This window comes from Phasianus colchicus, chromosome 10, assembly GCF_987193195.1.
Source record: "Phasianus colchicus chromosome 10, bPhaCol1.hap1.1, whole genome shotgun sequence".
Lineage (NCBI taxonomy): Eukaryota > Metazoa > Chordata > Aves > Galliformes > Phasianidae > Phasianus > Phasianus colchicus.
In genome coordinates, this window is record NC_143445.1 from 6,199,644 (window position 1) to 6,214,193 (window position 14,550).

At 39.4% G+C, this 14,550-nt stretch overlaps 1 protein-coding gene across 4 annotated transcripts in view; it reads right to left on the reverse strand.

Moving 5' to 3' along the window:
• CAB39 (calcium binding protein 39) overlaps nucleotides 1-14,550 on the reverse strand; it is a 36,008-nt gene that overhangs the window by 6,202 nt on the left and 15,256 nt on the right. For all 4 annotated transcript variants that reach the window (XM_031596427.2, XM_090147172.1, XM_090147173.1 and 1 more), the window contains exons 2-4: nucleotides 13,863-14,019; nucleotides 7,146-7,310; nucleotides 2,262-2,380 (exon numbers count right to left, since the gene is read on the reverse strand). In XM_031596427.2, the coding sequence (XP_031452287.1) occupies nucleotides 2,262-2,380; nucleotides 7,146-7,310; nucleotides 13,863-13,976 (398 nt within the window). In that variant the 5' untranslated portion in view covers nucleotides 13,977-14,019. The remainder of the gene's footprint in view (nucleotides 1-2,261; nucleotides 2,381-7,145; nucleotides 7,311-13,862; nucleotides 14,020-14,550) is intronic.

Consider the following 14,550-nt stretch of genomic DNA (forward strand, 5'->3'; position numbering starts at 1 on the left):
GCCCAGAGAATTATAGAATAATTAGGGTTGGAAAAGACCACTAAGATCATCAAGTTGAACCATCAACCCATCACCACCACACCCATTACTGTTTTGATGAAAACAATGAAGCTGTGGGAATGGCTTCATTTAGAAATTGTCGCTACACTTTCTTGGCAGGCTTTTTTGTTCATATACAAACTACAGTGTTCTCTCAACTGATCTAAGTGTACACCAACAGCAGCTGCCCAAGTCTCACAACAGTCTAAGATCCATTTGATAGAAATAGACCTCAGTGCTTGCTACTAGCTCCTGGTGTTCCCAAGCACACCAGTAGCAAGAAACTGGATGACAGTGGGCCTGCCTACCTGATTCTAACCTCAGCACATTGCAACATCAGCTATCCTGATCCACAGAGCAGTTGTGGCTATCCTTACAAACATCTGGAACAGTTGAAGTCTCTTATACGACTTTTCACTTCCCACCCAAAAACGCCTTGGTCCCAATTCATCAGAAGCTGATTTAAAATCATCGGCATACTTCTGGAGCAACACATCATTGTGTGTACTAAGCACTAATTAGATTACCATACAAAGCCATTTGCTTATGAATCAATTTTCACATTAAATGTTGCTATACTTTCCTATTTAACTTGTCATGAAGACTTGGAATCTACTGGACTTTTTGTAAGTCACCACAGAGCTTAAATTTGCATAAATTTGACTCAGATACCAGATGTAACACTGCAGTCATTAAAGCTAATTAAATGCCCATTTCAAATATCCTGACTTATGAATTTGTTTCAACAATCCCTCTGAAGAGTGACAACACAGTATAAAAATTAGGACAACCGTGTTGCAGCCCTCATTCAGTCACATTTCAATGAGAGCATGCTGAGAAAGTAGTTCCATCTCTCTGCATCACAAATTCAGCTTCATTTTAAATTGCTTTGAAGAAGTACTGAAATCAATATTCTCTTTCATATTATGCCACAATTAACAGTCATTTTGTCCCTCTGCCATCAGAATCTTGCTTCTTCCCAGAATCATGGCTGAAGCACAGGAAAAAAAATGTAAAAAAATCAAAGCACCTCTGGCAGTGCACTTCTTACACAGCGTTAAAATAAAATCTCATGCACTGTGTAGGAGGCAGGTTTCACACTGAACTCAGTCAGCATCTCCAGCTGCTACCAGGAACTAGGAGGAAGGAAAGGGAAAAACAGAATAGCACTTCCTGTTTAAATGTTAAAAATATATTTGATTAGCTTCATCAGGGCTCAGCTCTCAGGGCTATCACTGTAACGTAGGCAAATGTCTGTCTGGAAAGCATGTCCCTTTCCTTTATCCCCTGCTATTCCAGGGAGTGGAGTAAGTACTTCCCACTGCAGTCCACAGAAGCTTAATGAAGTTACCCTACCCAGCAGCTTTAACACAGAAGTTAAAATGAATACTTGAAAGAACATTTCAAGAACAGTTTTTTCTGTTTTGTTCTGCTCTTTAAATATTGATGGACATTCTATCCTAAAATAACATGCTGGGATACCAATTTTCAAACTTTCCTTATTAATGCTAATAGAAATGTGAGCAATTATTTTTATATGGAGAGAGCATGTTGCCAATTTTTAAGAAAATCTCATTTTAACAAGAAACCTCTGAAAATACGTTTCTGCTTTCCCATCTGAGATCCACAATTCTAGGTGTGCAACCATGTCTTCAGTATGGCACTGCTCTCCAACACCCAGCACCAGAAAAAACATGTAGAAGAGAGGAAGAAAGAGTAGCCTGGCACGCACTGTGTACCCTGAGTCATCCTTTGTTTGGTCCTGTGACTACAGGAATGTGAATCACTACAAATAACATGTAAGACAAGCTAAGAGCAGGGAATAGGACAGCAAACTGGAAGGGACACTGATTAAAAGAAAAAAACAAAAAAACCCAAACATCCACCACTTGATAAATGAGTAAGTTCAGAAGGAAATAACTTCAGTGGAAATAGCTTAAGTGGGATCATACAATACACCAAAGGGAGAATGCTTACAGTACCCCAGTAAGAATAATTTAGGTTACTATCAGTTCTCAATTTTCAGTCATATATCATGCAGAAGTATATATCTGGTGTTTATTACTCAAACTTTCCTTTCCCTAGGGGAAGTAGCTCTTAAACAACAAAATCAAGCATGCTGCAAAGGAAGGAAAGAACATTTCAGAACTCAGTGCTTCTCCATGACTATAAAAACTTCTCACTTCATTAAAAAGTATGTTTATGCCTCACAGCATACATACCCTTTTAATAGCATGAACAATATATTCTGTTGAGTGCAGATGTATTCAACTGTGGGAGTTCTTGTACCAATTTGCCTTCTGAGGATGTTGTTGAAGATCTGGGCGACATCCTTTTTGCCCTGTCAAAAACACAAGCAGTTTAACACAGTATTCAAGCCCACCATTCAAACAGGAATTACTCATTATCATCTCATGCATTCATATCACTGTGAGTTCTGCACTTCAGTCAGCCTCTGCAGTCCGATCTTAGTGGGATTAAATACTACTTCTTTTCTTTGTACTCATTTGAAATACGTCAAAGTGCTCTAAACTCTACCAGCCAGGTGTTCAGCCAGATTGCAGGTTAATTACATGAAGAAATAAAGCCAGTTTAGGTTTCATCTGACATTCTGTGTAGCTTCCGTCTCCAGGACTCGCTTTATTCTTGTTTGTTGGTTATTTTTGCTAATAACATTTTCAGCTGTGCTCCTGCCTCCATGTGTATGTCCTCAATATTCCATCACCCCCTCCTTTTTCTGGGAAGTCACAATGCCACCATCCATTGCTGGTAAGGCACGTCTGCCTGCAGTGCTAACATTCTATTTAAAACTGGCAATTTGGAGGTAAAACAAACAAATAAGAACTACAAAGAGAATTGATCCACTGACCTAAAATACGAGTCTCACATTTTTCAACAGACACAGTAGCATGAATGAGAACAAGATGCTGGAATTCAGCACAAATTATACACACGATGTTAGTACCAGATAGCATAAAAGTAGTTGAAAATATTATCTTGAATATATCCATTTCTTATTTACTTCTTCTCAGACAAGTCAGAACACAGCTCAAGATGCCAAACTGGTACAGACTAAAAGCTGATCATAAACATAAGCACTTTCTCCATCATTCACATACATCATTTAAAAGCTAGATTTGTGCAATTAACCTGCAATCTGAAACAGCCGTAAAGACAACCTCAAGGCTATGTCCTGGTAGCTGTAATCCAAAAAATGTCAGGCAAACTTGTGCTACACCTAGACTCACAAATAACACTGTTAAGCAACTCCACAGGAAGGATCCCAGAACGTCAGACACACAAAGACCACACACAGACCATTTTTCTTGACAATCTCTATCTACCCAGTGTTATAAATTCCACGTGTCACATTAGTAAGTTATCAAATAAAATTCAGGGTATATGTAATTAGCAACCATTTAAGAAACAACAGCAATTATTCAAAACCAGCTCAGTTTTCTAATCAACATAAAGAAGACTGTGTAAGGAAAAAAAACCCAAATGTTTGTAACAAATGTAGGAGGGCTCCAGTTTTACAAATGGCATGTTTGTGAATTACCACGGAGCATTTGAGGGACTGTTGTTTTCAGGATATAAGAGTTTGTTTGTAAATGCTTGTTTTCTCAATTACAATTCCATTGCGAGCCAACCCAAAGCAACACCAGCACTCTTTGTTCTGAACTGAGTAGAGCAGTGTTCCAGAAATTGCTTTACTCAACCTTCACATAATATAGTCATCAACTCTCATTCATTAACATTGCCAGTTTTGCTCTGCATCTCACAATTTCCTTTGGATTCAGCAGCAAAAACAGCATTTCCTCATTATTCACCTAAGTGAACTGACAGTACACAGTAATCCCAAGCCTACTTATTGTTAAGCAGCATGCAGTGCTAAGTGACCTCATAGCTAACAGGGGCAAACAGATACCAACCCTTGTGCCAGTAGTCACGACTGCAAGAGGTGAGAGTACAACTGTGCTGCCATTGTTTTCCCAGCAGAAGGATTCAGGCTCCCTCGTGCAAAAGGCGTTTTTGTTTGCTTTTTTTTTTCCCCCTCTTCATTTCAAAAAAGGCAAGAACAAAGGATACAATTCTACAAGGGATGCCATCTCTCCTACAGGCACACTAGCACAGATCAGTGGGGAGATATCTGGAAACTCCAGAACTTTGCTAAGTAGATGGTTTTGTTCACTGTTCTACTTCAAAAGAAAACTTCCAGGTACATTTTAAACAGGCCTTTATACCCAGCAAGATTCAAACAGTCACAGTTTCTAATTAAAAGATTAAAAAACATTCAGTTTTTGCCCGTGTTTTTGTGGGTTTTTTTAACCATTCTGGTCACACTGAAATACATCTGAGATAGTTCAAGAGTCTGAGTAAATGGTTCCTTCTCTATTAGCTCAGCAACCAGCAGAGACATCTTCAAGAAGAATAGAGTTTTGACCAAAAAGAGATGGCATTTCCTTCATCTTTGAATAATTTCAAGCTTTAGAGAGGCAAATGAAGTACCAACCTTCAGGTTTGAGAACAAGCACAAATAAAGTTTCTTTTTCTTTCTCTATAATAGAAAAATCATTTCCAATACAGTAAACTCCAAATCATAGAGTTCTGCAATATGAACGCCAACATCTGATGACTTTGTCAGAGATGGGAAGCTAGTGCAGGTCTGGGGCACAGGTGTGTCGACATTAACTCTAAGAAAAACAATAGCTGGACAGTCTGCCAGATCCCATCCTTGAAAAGCAGACAAGGCCCAGCCTAGAAAGCAATGTGAATGACTTGTTTCTCGAGGGGAAAAGATAATATCCTTGTGTAACAAAGTAGCAGAAAGTCTAAAGCAGGAAACTACTTGCAATCTTCTAAAGTCCCCTTAGAATAAAATGAATAGCTCTCTTTAATGAGAGCAAGCTTGTACAAATTGTTATCATTCTTCATCACCAGCAGATAATGAATGTTTCCTTCTCTAAAAACTGAGCTGAGTAAACATGAAGCCGATAAGAATCTAGAGGTCAGCAGAATCCAGATGACGTTTCATGATTTCCTTTCTTTGGCAATTAAAGGCTGTCATATTTCAACACTGTATCTCAACTTTCCCAGGTCTCCTTGCTTACTTAACAATCCGAATGTTTCATGTTTGCTGTAAACATTTGCGTGGGTAGAGGAAAAAAAATACAACCATATTACAATTAAACACAAATCAGAGGCAGTTATGGGTGGGGTAGAGGGATGAGAGGAAAATAAAGGGGAAGAAAGCTATTATTTGGGGAATGCCATACTACAATAGGACTTGAAACTGTTCTGCTTGCATCATGAACAACTTGGTTATGAACAATAGTGTCTTTAAGCAGTCTTAAGTGGTATGGACTTTATGGTCAAGGCTGTGGAGTGCGATACATGGGCTTTGGCTCCTTTCCTGGACAGCCACACAGTTCTTGTGGGACCTCAGGGAAAACAGAAAAATCCAACTGTACTGCAACTCCTTATAACTAAATAGGGTGATTTCTCTCTATGGAGTTGGGAACTGAATTATCCTATGTGATGTGTTTGTTCCTCATGAGTTGGTGCTGGGTCTGGTCTTGTTCAACATCTTCATCAATGACCTTGATGAGGGGATAGTGGCCACCCTCAGCAAGTTTGCTGATGATACGAAGTTGGGAGGATTGGCTGACACGCCTGAAGGCTGTGCTGCCATTCAGCGAGACCTGGACAGGCTGGAGAGCTGGGCAGTAAGAAACCAGATGAGGTTTAACAAAAGCAAGTGTAGAGTCTTGCATCTAAGGAGGAATAATTGCATGCACCAGTACAGGTTGGGGGATGACCTGCTGGAGTGGAGCTCTGCAGAGAGGGACCTGGGTGTCCTGGTGGATGACAGGTTGGCCATGAGCCAGCAGTGTGCCCTTGTGGCCAAAAAGGCCAATGGCATGCTGGGGTGCATTAAAAAGAGTGTGGCCAACAGGTCGAGGGAGGTGATCCTCCCCCTCTACTCTGCCCTGGTAAGGCCTCATCTGGAGTACTGTGTCCAGTTCTGGGCTCCTCAGTACAAAAAAGACAGGGATCTCTTGGAAAGAGTCCAGCGGAGAGCCACAAAGATGGTGAAGGGCCTGGAGCATCTCTCCTATGAGGAAAGGCTGAGTGAACTGGGTCTATTTAGCCTTGAGAAAAGACTGAGAGAGGACCTGATCCAGGTCTATAAATATCTAAGGTGTGGGGGGCAGAGTGGCGAGGCCAGACTGTTTTCAGCAGTGTGTGGAGACAGGACAAGGGGAAACGGCCAGAAACTGCAGCATAGGAAGTTCCGCACAAATGTGCGCAAGAACTTCTTTAGGTGAGGGTGATGAAGCACTGGAACAGGCTGCCCAGGGAGGTTGTGGAGTCTCCTTCTCTTGAGATATTCAAGACCCGCCTGGATGCCTACTTGTGCGACCTGGTGTAGGGAACCTGCTTTGGCAGGGGGTTGGACTCGATGATCTCTGGAGATCCCTTCCAACCCCTACGATTCTGTGATGTGATGACAAGTGTCAGACAGAGGCTTGTATAGAGACATGTTTGACTATAAGTGTTGCTATTTTGAAGTTATCAATAAAATACTGCGGTTTTTTAATATATAAACAAAAAATAGTAAGAAGAATGAAAGAGGTTGCATCATTTCTAAAGAGAGAAAAACTGAAGACTTAGTAAAAGGAATAGCTTTACCTCAAATACTTAAAATTCTTCAAAAATGTTATGGTCATTTTCTTTTCAAAGTAATTTAATTTAACAAGATGAGAATACAGACACAGCATGTAGTACTGTAGCTGGTGTTCAGTGTGGTATTAGTACAGTAATTAAGGATTATGCCATAATTTTAACAGAATCATAGCATCAGGATCAGTGTTTTATCTACTTCCATTTTGGACAGATTATGTGCCTAAATTCACTGATTTTGTATTCAATATTTAGCTTAGTTTTCTGGATAGTTTGGAATATTTAGTTCCCTTTCTCCTGGCTTTGTCCTGGCCAGAAAACAAAAGCTGTAGATTGAAAGATACTTAAAACCAATTGAAGTGACAGGAATTCAGATGCATTCATTTTAACATATACAATACATGAAATATCGATTTTCTTACCTCAAAATCAATTAGCTGCAAGTCAGCTACAAGGGTACTAAGGAGACCACTGTTGTACAGCTCCTGAGCAAGCTGTGCCACAGCTTCTGTCTGTGGTTCTTTTTCATTTGTGCCATATAAGATTTCTTTCATGGCAACAAGGTTTTTTGAGACCTCTTCAGTGGCCTGAAGAAAATGGGGGGAAAAAGAAATAAGTTAGAGCACAGAGAATACTATTTGTCTTTGTAGCTGCATACTGTTATTCTTATCAACTGTACACTTCCATGACAGAGAAAAATAAATAAATCATGAAGTGACAACCTGTTAAGAAAACAATAGATAATCTTTCCGCAAGAAAGGCTATGTGTTATTAAAAAAAAAAAAAACAACGAGGCAGAGACAAGACAAGCAATTTAATTAACAAGTTATCGATAGTAAAATCTCTTCTTTTTTTAGTGCCTCTAAGCTTCCCATTCAAAAATCTCCTAAAGAATAGTGACAGTATGAAAGGAACAGGCCAACATTTCCATTCTGTAAAACAGAGGTACACAGGATCAGACTGGAAAACACAACAGATGTGTGCTTGTCTAGCAAGCTGCCCAGAGACACACCTGCCCTCCTTCTGCAGATTTTGCACACAGCAGATCTCCTGGAAATACCAGCTTCACACAGTCACTATGCATGAATTCTTTCCTTTCCAAAGAAAAACCCAGAAGAGAACCTTACTCAATCTTCAGGTTCCCTCGATATACAAGAACAATTAGGCAGCTGGACCCACAAAGCAAGTCTTCCAAAGAAAACTTCGATACAGGGGGCAAATGGAAGCATCAGAAGCTTCCCATTTGAAGTCCAGAAGACATCAAGAGTGAATGCTCACATTGGGAAGCCAGTGCAAGGAATGCCTGTGGCTCCGCTGGACTGAAGCAAACTGAAGTAAAGATGTCTTAAGTAAACAAAAATCTACAAGAACACTTCTAAACATCCACTTCTGAATCTTAAAAACACGGTTATCTTGGAGGGGAGAGGGAAGAACTACTTTAAATATGTTTGCATAGCATAGCTTGGGGATAAAAGACTGAAAAATGATTATCATATATAATGGGCTTGGCCATGTTACATTTAGTTCTTCACGTGCTTAAAAGGTATGAATGGTCTGTGAGTGCACTCATTTTCAGTCATTAGATGAATCTGACAACAAGGTATGCATATACTCCAAAGCATTCGTTTGGTAGCACATGGAAAATTAATAAAGGGAAAGAATGAGAACTTTCTGGATATTGCCTGTCTTGCATGGGACACAGAAGAATACTTCTCATCTGTGGGTTATATGTAGAGAGGCATAAGCATGACCCATGTGCTATTAAAGCTGAAGCCATTCCAGCTTTGCTAGGTATGCAAGTAAGAATCCTGTGACCTTTAAGGAGATCCTAGATCATTTTTTGCTCCTCCACAACTTTCCACTCCACACTGCCTCCATTTTCTTGCTAATTTCCAGTTGTCTGCTCCTTTATTTCAATTGCACAGGATTTTCTGCACACTGTTCTGCATACTTTGATTCATGGCATCCCCTACAGAAGTAGACTGAGAAAGCCAGGTTGCCATATTATGCCACACAACTGCTCTATTTCTTTATAATTCAGAAGAAATGCATCTTTGCTAGGAAAAGAAGAGGAATGTCTGTCAAACACAGAGCTATACAGGGATACCCTTGAAGCACTGCTACCAAGAAAAGAAGCAAAAAATAATTCTACTGTAGTTTGTCCCTGCACACCAGTTTAGAAAGCAAGAGGGGAGAAGAAATGCTGGGGTTCAAGGAGCTGTTTTAAGCAGGACAATGGCAACCCTGAGGACATGCTTGCAGTTAAAAGTATTTCAGATGCAGAAAGGAATTTAGTTAGTTACACCTATAAATGTAATGCTACAGTAAATATCAAGTCAAGAGTTAAGTGAAAAACTAATTTAGAAATTCAAGACAGACAAGAAAAGACTAGCTAGTATTGCTTGTATAGGCTACCTAGCATTGCTTCCTAAAACACAGATACCAAAATAATTGCCCAGTGTGCTGCCTTCATTTAGCAGGAAAAAAAATCTAGAAAATCAAAATGCACAATGAAATTTATAAAAAACAAAACAAAACAAACAACCCAAGTTCAAAAGAAAAGTGGAATTAATCATATACATTCTAACGTAACATAAACAGGGTGTATGTTATATATACAGATGTGTATGTTTACTATACAGATTCTCAATACCAAGGAGGAGAAACCATGGGGTGGAGCCTCAAATAAAAATGCTGCGACATCCATTTAAAATTCAGTGGTGTCAGACAATAATATCTGATGATAAGTCAGACTACAGAACTAAAAATGGTAGGAAAGGAAACAAAAACTCTTGTGTTTCTATCTTTTTGTCAGTGATAGGAAGGTATTGCTTAAAAAGAAGACTCCATGCAGCCACAAGTATGACTGTCACTCCAAAGTTTGCTGCACATCTTTACAGCTACAAACCACTGTGGTTTATTCCATTCTCCAGGATATTCCCAAAATACCAAATGCTTCATTTAGATTTGTACAGCAGCAATACTTGAGTTTTATGACAAAATACTCACCTTTACTCACAAACCAATGCTGCTCAGCAGGCTCAAAGCCTATGGCTGTTCTGCCCACATTGAGAATGTGATTACAAAAACTGCATTACTAATGAAAATGTTCACAAAAAAACTGTAAACTACCTCATAGGTTTGAGCCTCTGTTTAGAAATCATTTTTTCTAGCCTAGAAAACTATCAAAAGCAGTAAATACTATTTTAATAACTCAGTTTAAGTAGATTGGATTTTGAAACTCTTACAAAAACACAGCATACAGTTCTGTTAAATTCTTGTTGATGTATATCAATGCCACTAGGTTAAAGGCAAAAAATGCTTACACGAGTTGTCAGCAGACATGTGCCACAAAGAGCCCAGTTCCATTAGAAGAGAAGGCTGTCTTTTCACTCCCTTCTTCCAATAATTAAAAAAAAAAGAATACCAACAACCTTTGCCCCTTACTGGATCCTTTGAGTTGTTAATCAAAGCCCACAGCAGTTGGCAAGGAAGAGTACTTAACCTTTAGTTTTCTTTCAGCCACGAATTAATGGCAGAAATGTGCATAACAAACGTAAAAATTCACTGCTTTGTAAATTTCAGTGTTAGCTCACTGAATAAAATCTCAATCTACATCTCTGGCACCATGACATTATATTATAATCTGACAGATGAATCATATAAAGAAGCACACTGTAGTATTCTGTCCACTGAATTGAGCTGGTTAAATTAGAGAGACTGTAACTTTCTGAATTTCACTTCAGCCAAAAATCTGAGGTGTTGGGTTTTTTTCCCTCTTTTTGTAACAGTCAGCCTGCATGAGTTAGCAGTGTGGCTGAAACTACTACCAGAAAGCCAAAACTGAAGCTGCCATGAGCAGATTAACCCAAGGTCAGGGAGCAGGGAAGAACAAGTCTATTACGTGAGTAAATGTTTACCTTCAAGACAGTAAATGTGTGCCACAAATTAAATGAAATGGCAGCATAAAAATAAATGCTAACGTAAGCCAAAGAGGAAGAAGAGATGAGAATAAAATACTCGTTAATGCAATAGCTCATGAGTAGGTCCCACTTACACGGAAAGATTTTTCCTTTCTGAAGAAGAAAAAAGCAAGCAAGAGAAGGAAAACTAACAGTTTTGTTAAACATTTTTCAGATATAAAGAACTTGTCTTTGCAACTTTCTGAAGTTATCCTTCAGACAGAATAAAATATGGCCATCTATTGCCTCTGTCCTAAGTAACAAACTGCAGCCAGCAGTCACTCAGCCACAGTAGGGGAGGCACTGTCAGCAGTGAGGCACAGTTGGCTTCTGCAGACACTTCAAATCTCATTTTCCAAGTAGGTACTGCAAACCTAAACAATGTTTCAAAATGACCTGGAGAATTACCTGGTTAATTTTTCTCCTGTACACGCACAGTTCAAAAACATATAGATTAACATGCAGCTAGAATTCACTTCTCAAGCTTCAGATTTCTATTTATAAAGCACATTTTGCAGTACTACAGGGTAGAATGTTTCATAATTACCTAAGATGCATCATGACCACTACTGTTTTTCACATCTTTTTCTTCAAATAATCCAAGGTATTCAAAATGGTAATTAATTACAACTTCAGTTTCTAGGGAAAGTTATTAATATAATTCTTTTTTACAATTCTGTATTTCCAAGCATGCTTGGAAACTGTCAGAGCACATCCTCTGCATAACAGAACAGCATTGAGTTGCTACTGCGTGGTAGGAACTACCCTGAACTGCATATTAAAAGCAAACAGTCATACTGCAGTAGAAAAGCACTGGTTTGTCTTTGGAAGCTAATAATGTGTAACACAGTACAATGAACTTAATTTTGTAGAAGAAATACTTAAAATGATTAATTTTGAAGTGTTCAGTTCACTTCAACGTATGCTGAAGTATTCATAGTCTAATTTATATAATTTAAATTCTGCATGTTCAAGAGTAATAAAGATATGCAATATACTTAATTTAAGATGCAACGCAGTGTAGGACAAGTAACACAGGCACAGAAGTAACACCCAGAGGGGTGTTCTCACCGTAGAAAGTAACAAACACTGCATATGCAGCATGATACTCAGCCCTGAAAACTCACTGTTGTTATCTGACTGGCTACAAAAGCACTAACAGACTGGATAGGAAGTGGGCATGAATTCAAGATGTTTAATCAGTTAGACCTCTGAAGATATGACTGGCTTGTAATATAATGAAAAGCTTTCTCTGTCAAACTGGCAAACTATCTAAGAACCCAAGATAACCTGCTACAGCCAGAGTCACCTTCACAGAGGTCTTGGCTTGCCAACAAAACAATTATTTCCTGAAGAACCCACGTAAGGACACACAGGAATGGGCGTTGTGAAAATTCAGATTCACCAGCTGATCTCTTTTGTGAATAATGAGGATAACAGAGGCCAGCACCACCCACCTCAGTCTTGTGATTGTCAGTATTTAACTCTTCTCACATCTAACCTGGTGAACTTGTCTTGTCTTTCCTCCTTTGTGCAAAATGTATAGCCTCTTACAATACAGGATGAAGCCATACAGGCTTAGTACACTATTTCTTGTCAAAGATGGCTTATAAATGAGGTCTTTAAAGAAGATGGAGGTATGGGATTAAAGACCAGCAAGAAGCCAGCTGTACATAATAATCTGTAGTTAAAGCATCAAGAATAAGGCATGTGATGCAGTGCACAGCTATGCACGAAGGAATGAAGCTGGCCTGTTTCTTATTAGACGTCTACACAAAAAGAAAAGATGACACTAAAGAGTACAGACTCCAACATCAAGCTACATCTCCAGGAATTAACAGTGAGGCTGACATGAAGAAGGCAGTGCCAAATCTCATTCTCACACTCCTGAGAATGCACCTACCCCTCCTCTCATGGCAGATGTCTTTAATAGAGAAAGAAGAAAAGCAGCAGCTAATGAAAACCCTCCCAGCTTTTGTGCTAACGCTCTGTCATGAGCTAGGATAAAGAACAGAACAAGACAAGAGCATGCACTCGCACAGGACCACAAAGCCCTAGCAAGACAGAAAAGCATCTAGGAAAAACCACTGTGGTACACTGCAAGAAATCTGGAACACATCATATCCTGGCACTGGGGCATAAGATGCTGATCCTACACAGTATTAGGATAAAGACTGCTACACAGTTAAGATCCAGCTTCTCTTACGCTTTCGGCAGTAGTGCCAAATCTGGATGAAGCAATGTGGAGAGGCTGGCTGAACTGTGCTTAGAAACACTGGAAAAGTTTGTGACTAACTCCTGTGCTTGACTCTGTAAGGATGCCAAGAATGGCATTAACAAAACAGTTACCGCTGGGAGAGGATTCAAGGGGCATAGCATAGCCTGCTTCAAAAGCTGGCAGACATGAGGAGGGGGGTCATTCTGTTTTGTGCTTCAGTTTCAGGGATTTTTTTATTTTATTTTTTTTTAAGAAGTGTTGGCATCTATGCCCTGGTACTGAGATTGAAGGAAAAACTTTATCTGAACTGTAAATAACCCCTCTTTGACAAGTTGGTAGGTAGGAAGCAGCTGCACGCAGGCTGAATCTGCAGGTAATTTTTAATGAAGCTATCAAGATTACCAGTTGAGAAGTAAATGACTGTTGCAAGGTTGAGATCCTGAAAAACAGGTACAGATTCTGAAGTAGCAAACAATCCTATTTAAAGTAGCACAGGAATTTTACGCCTTGCCACCTTCTTGTGGGCTGAAGAAAAAGCTCACAGGAAAGAGAAAGAGAAGATACAAGTATATACACTCCACTGATAGCCACAGGGACTCAAAGCTGCTTAGTTTCACTAACAGAGCCACTCTGCTCTGTGACCACTCACACAGCCAAGCACAGAAGCATAGCAGTAAAGCTACTACAGTGGGCATGAGCATGGGAACACTGTATGCCTGTGAACTGCTTATTAACACCTGCAATGTCCTACAACTCCAAGACAAATATTTTAAGTATCACAACAGCTGCCAGTGGTATAAAAATGCAAAGCCAAGCAATGCGAAATACATCATTTCAAAGGAACATCATAGGCTGTCCTTTATCACAGTATAAAAAAAATCCTAACTGGTTCAGGGCAAAGAGGTGTAAGTTTCCTTTTTGTTTTCTTCCATTTAATTACTGTTAAGTCCCAATCATACCTTTTCTGCCTTCTTGTCAGATATATCCTGCTTTTCTAAAACTGCCATACTTTCCTTCAGGTTCTTCACTATGTCTGCAGGAGACTTGTGGGATTTGCCAAAGGGGAACGGCATGATTGCGAGCCACCAGGTCTTCCTTCTACAGCTCCTGCTTCACCTGGAAAAGAAAGGGAAAAAAAAACATGTCATAAATAGAAGCACAAGGCCACTGTAACAACATACATGAAGAGAATTCAGCAAAGGCATTCATGTATGGAATAACCACCCTTGACAGTTAAACTAGAGCTTGCCATCACAAATCTATATGCTAACTGTGCTTCTGTTTCCCTTAAAGCACAAAATGTAGAAACTAACGATTCATATTAAAATAATTACTTTATATTACAGGAAGAAATTGAAGAGTACATTAACTATATCCAAAGCCACATATGGTACAGAAGCCCCATGAGGGGAGACTAACACATGTAAGCTATTGTAATCAATTCCATCAAGCAAAATACATTTTTATATTAGATTTTTGACACAAGGCACTGTGCCTCAGCTGCACTGCAGTGACTGTTCAGGTACACACTTTTATACATACTCATTCCACAACAAAAGCAAAGCTGACAGCAAGGCCTACATAGTGCAGGAGCTCAGAGCTCGGTGCAGGTGAGTCTGCAGACAGCAGCTCTCATGTAGGTCCTAA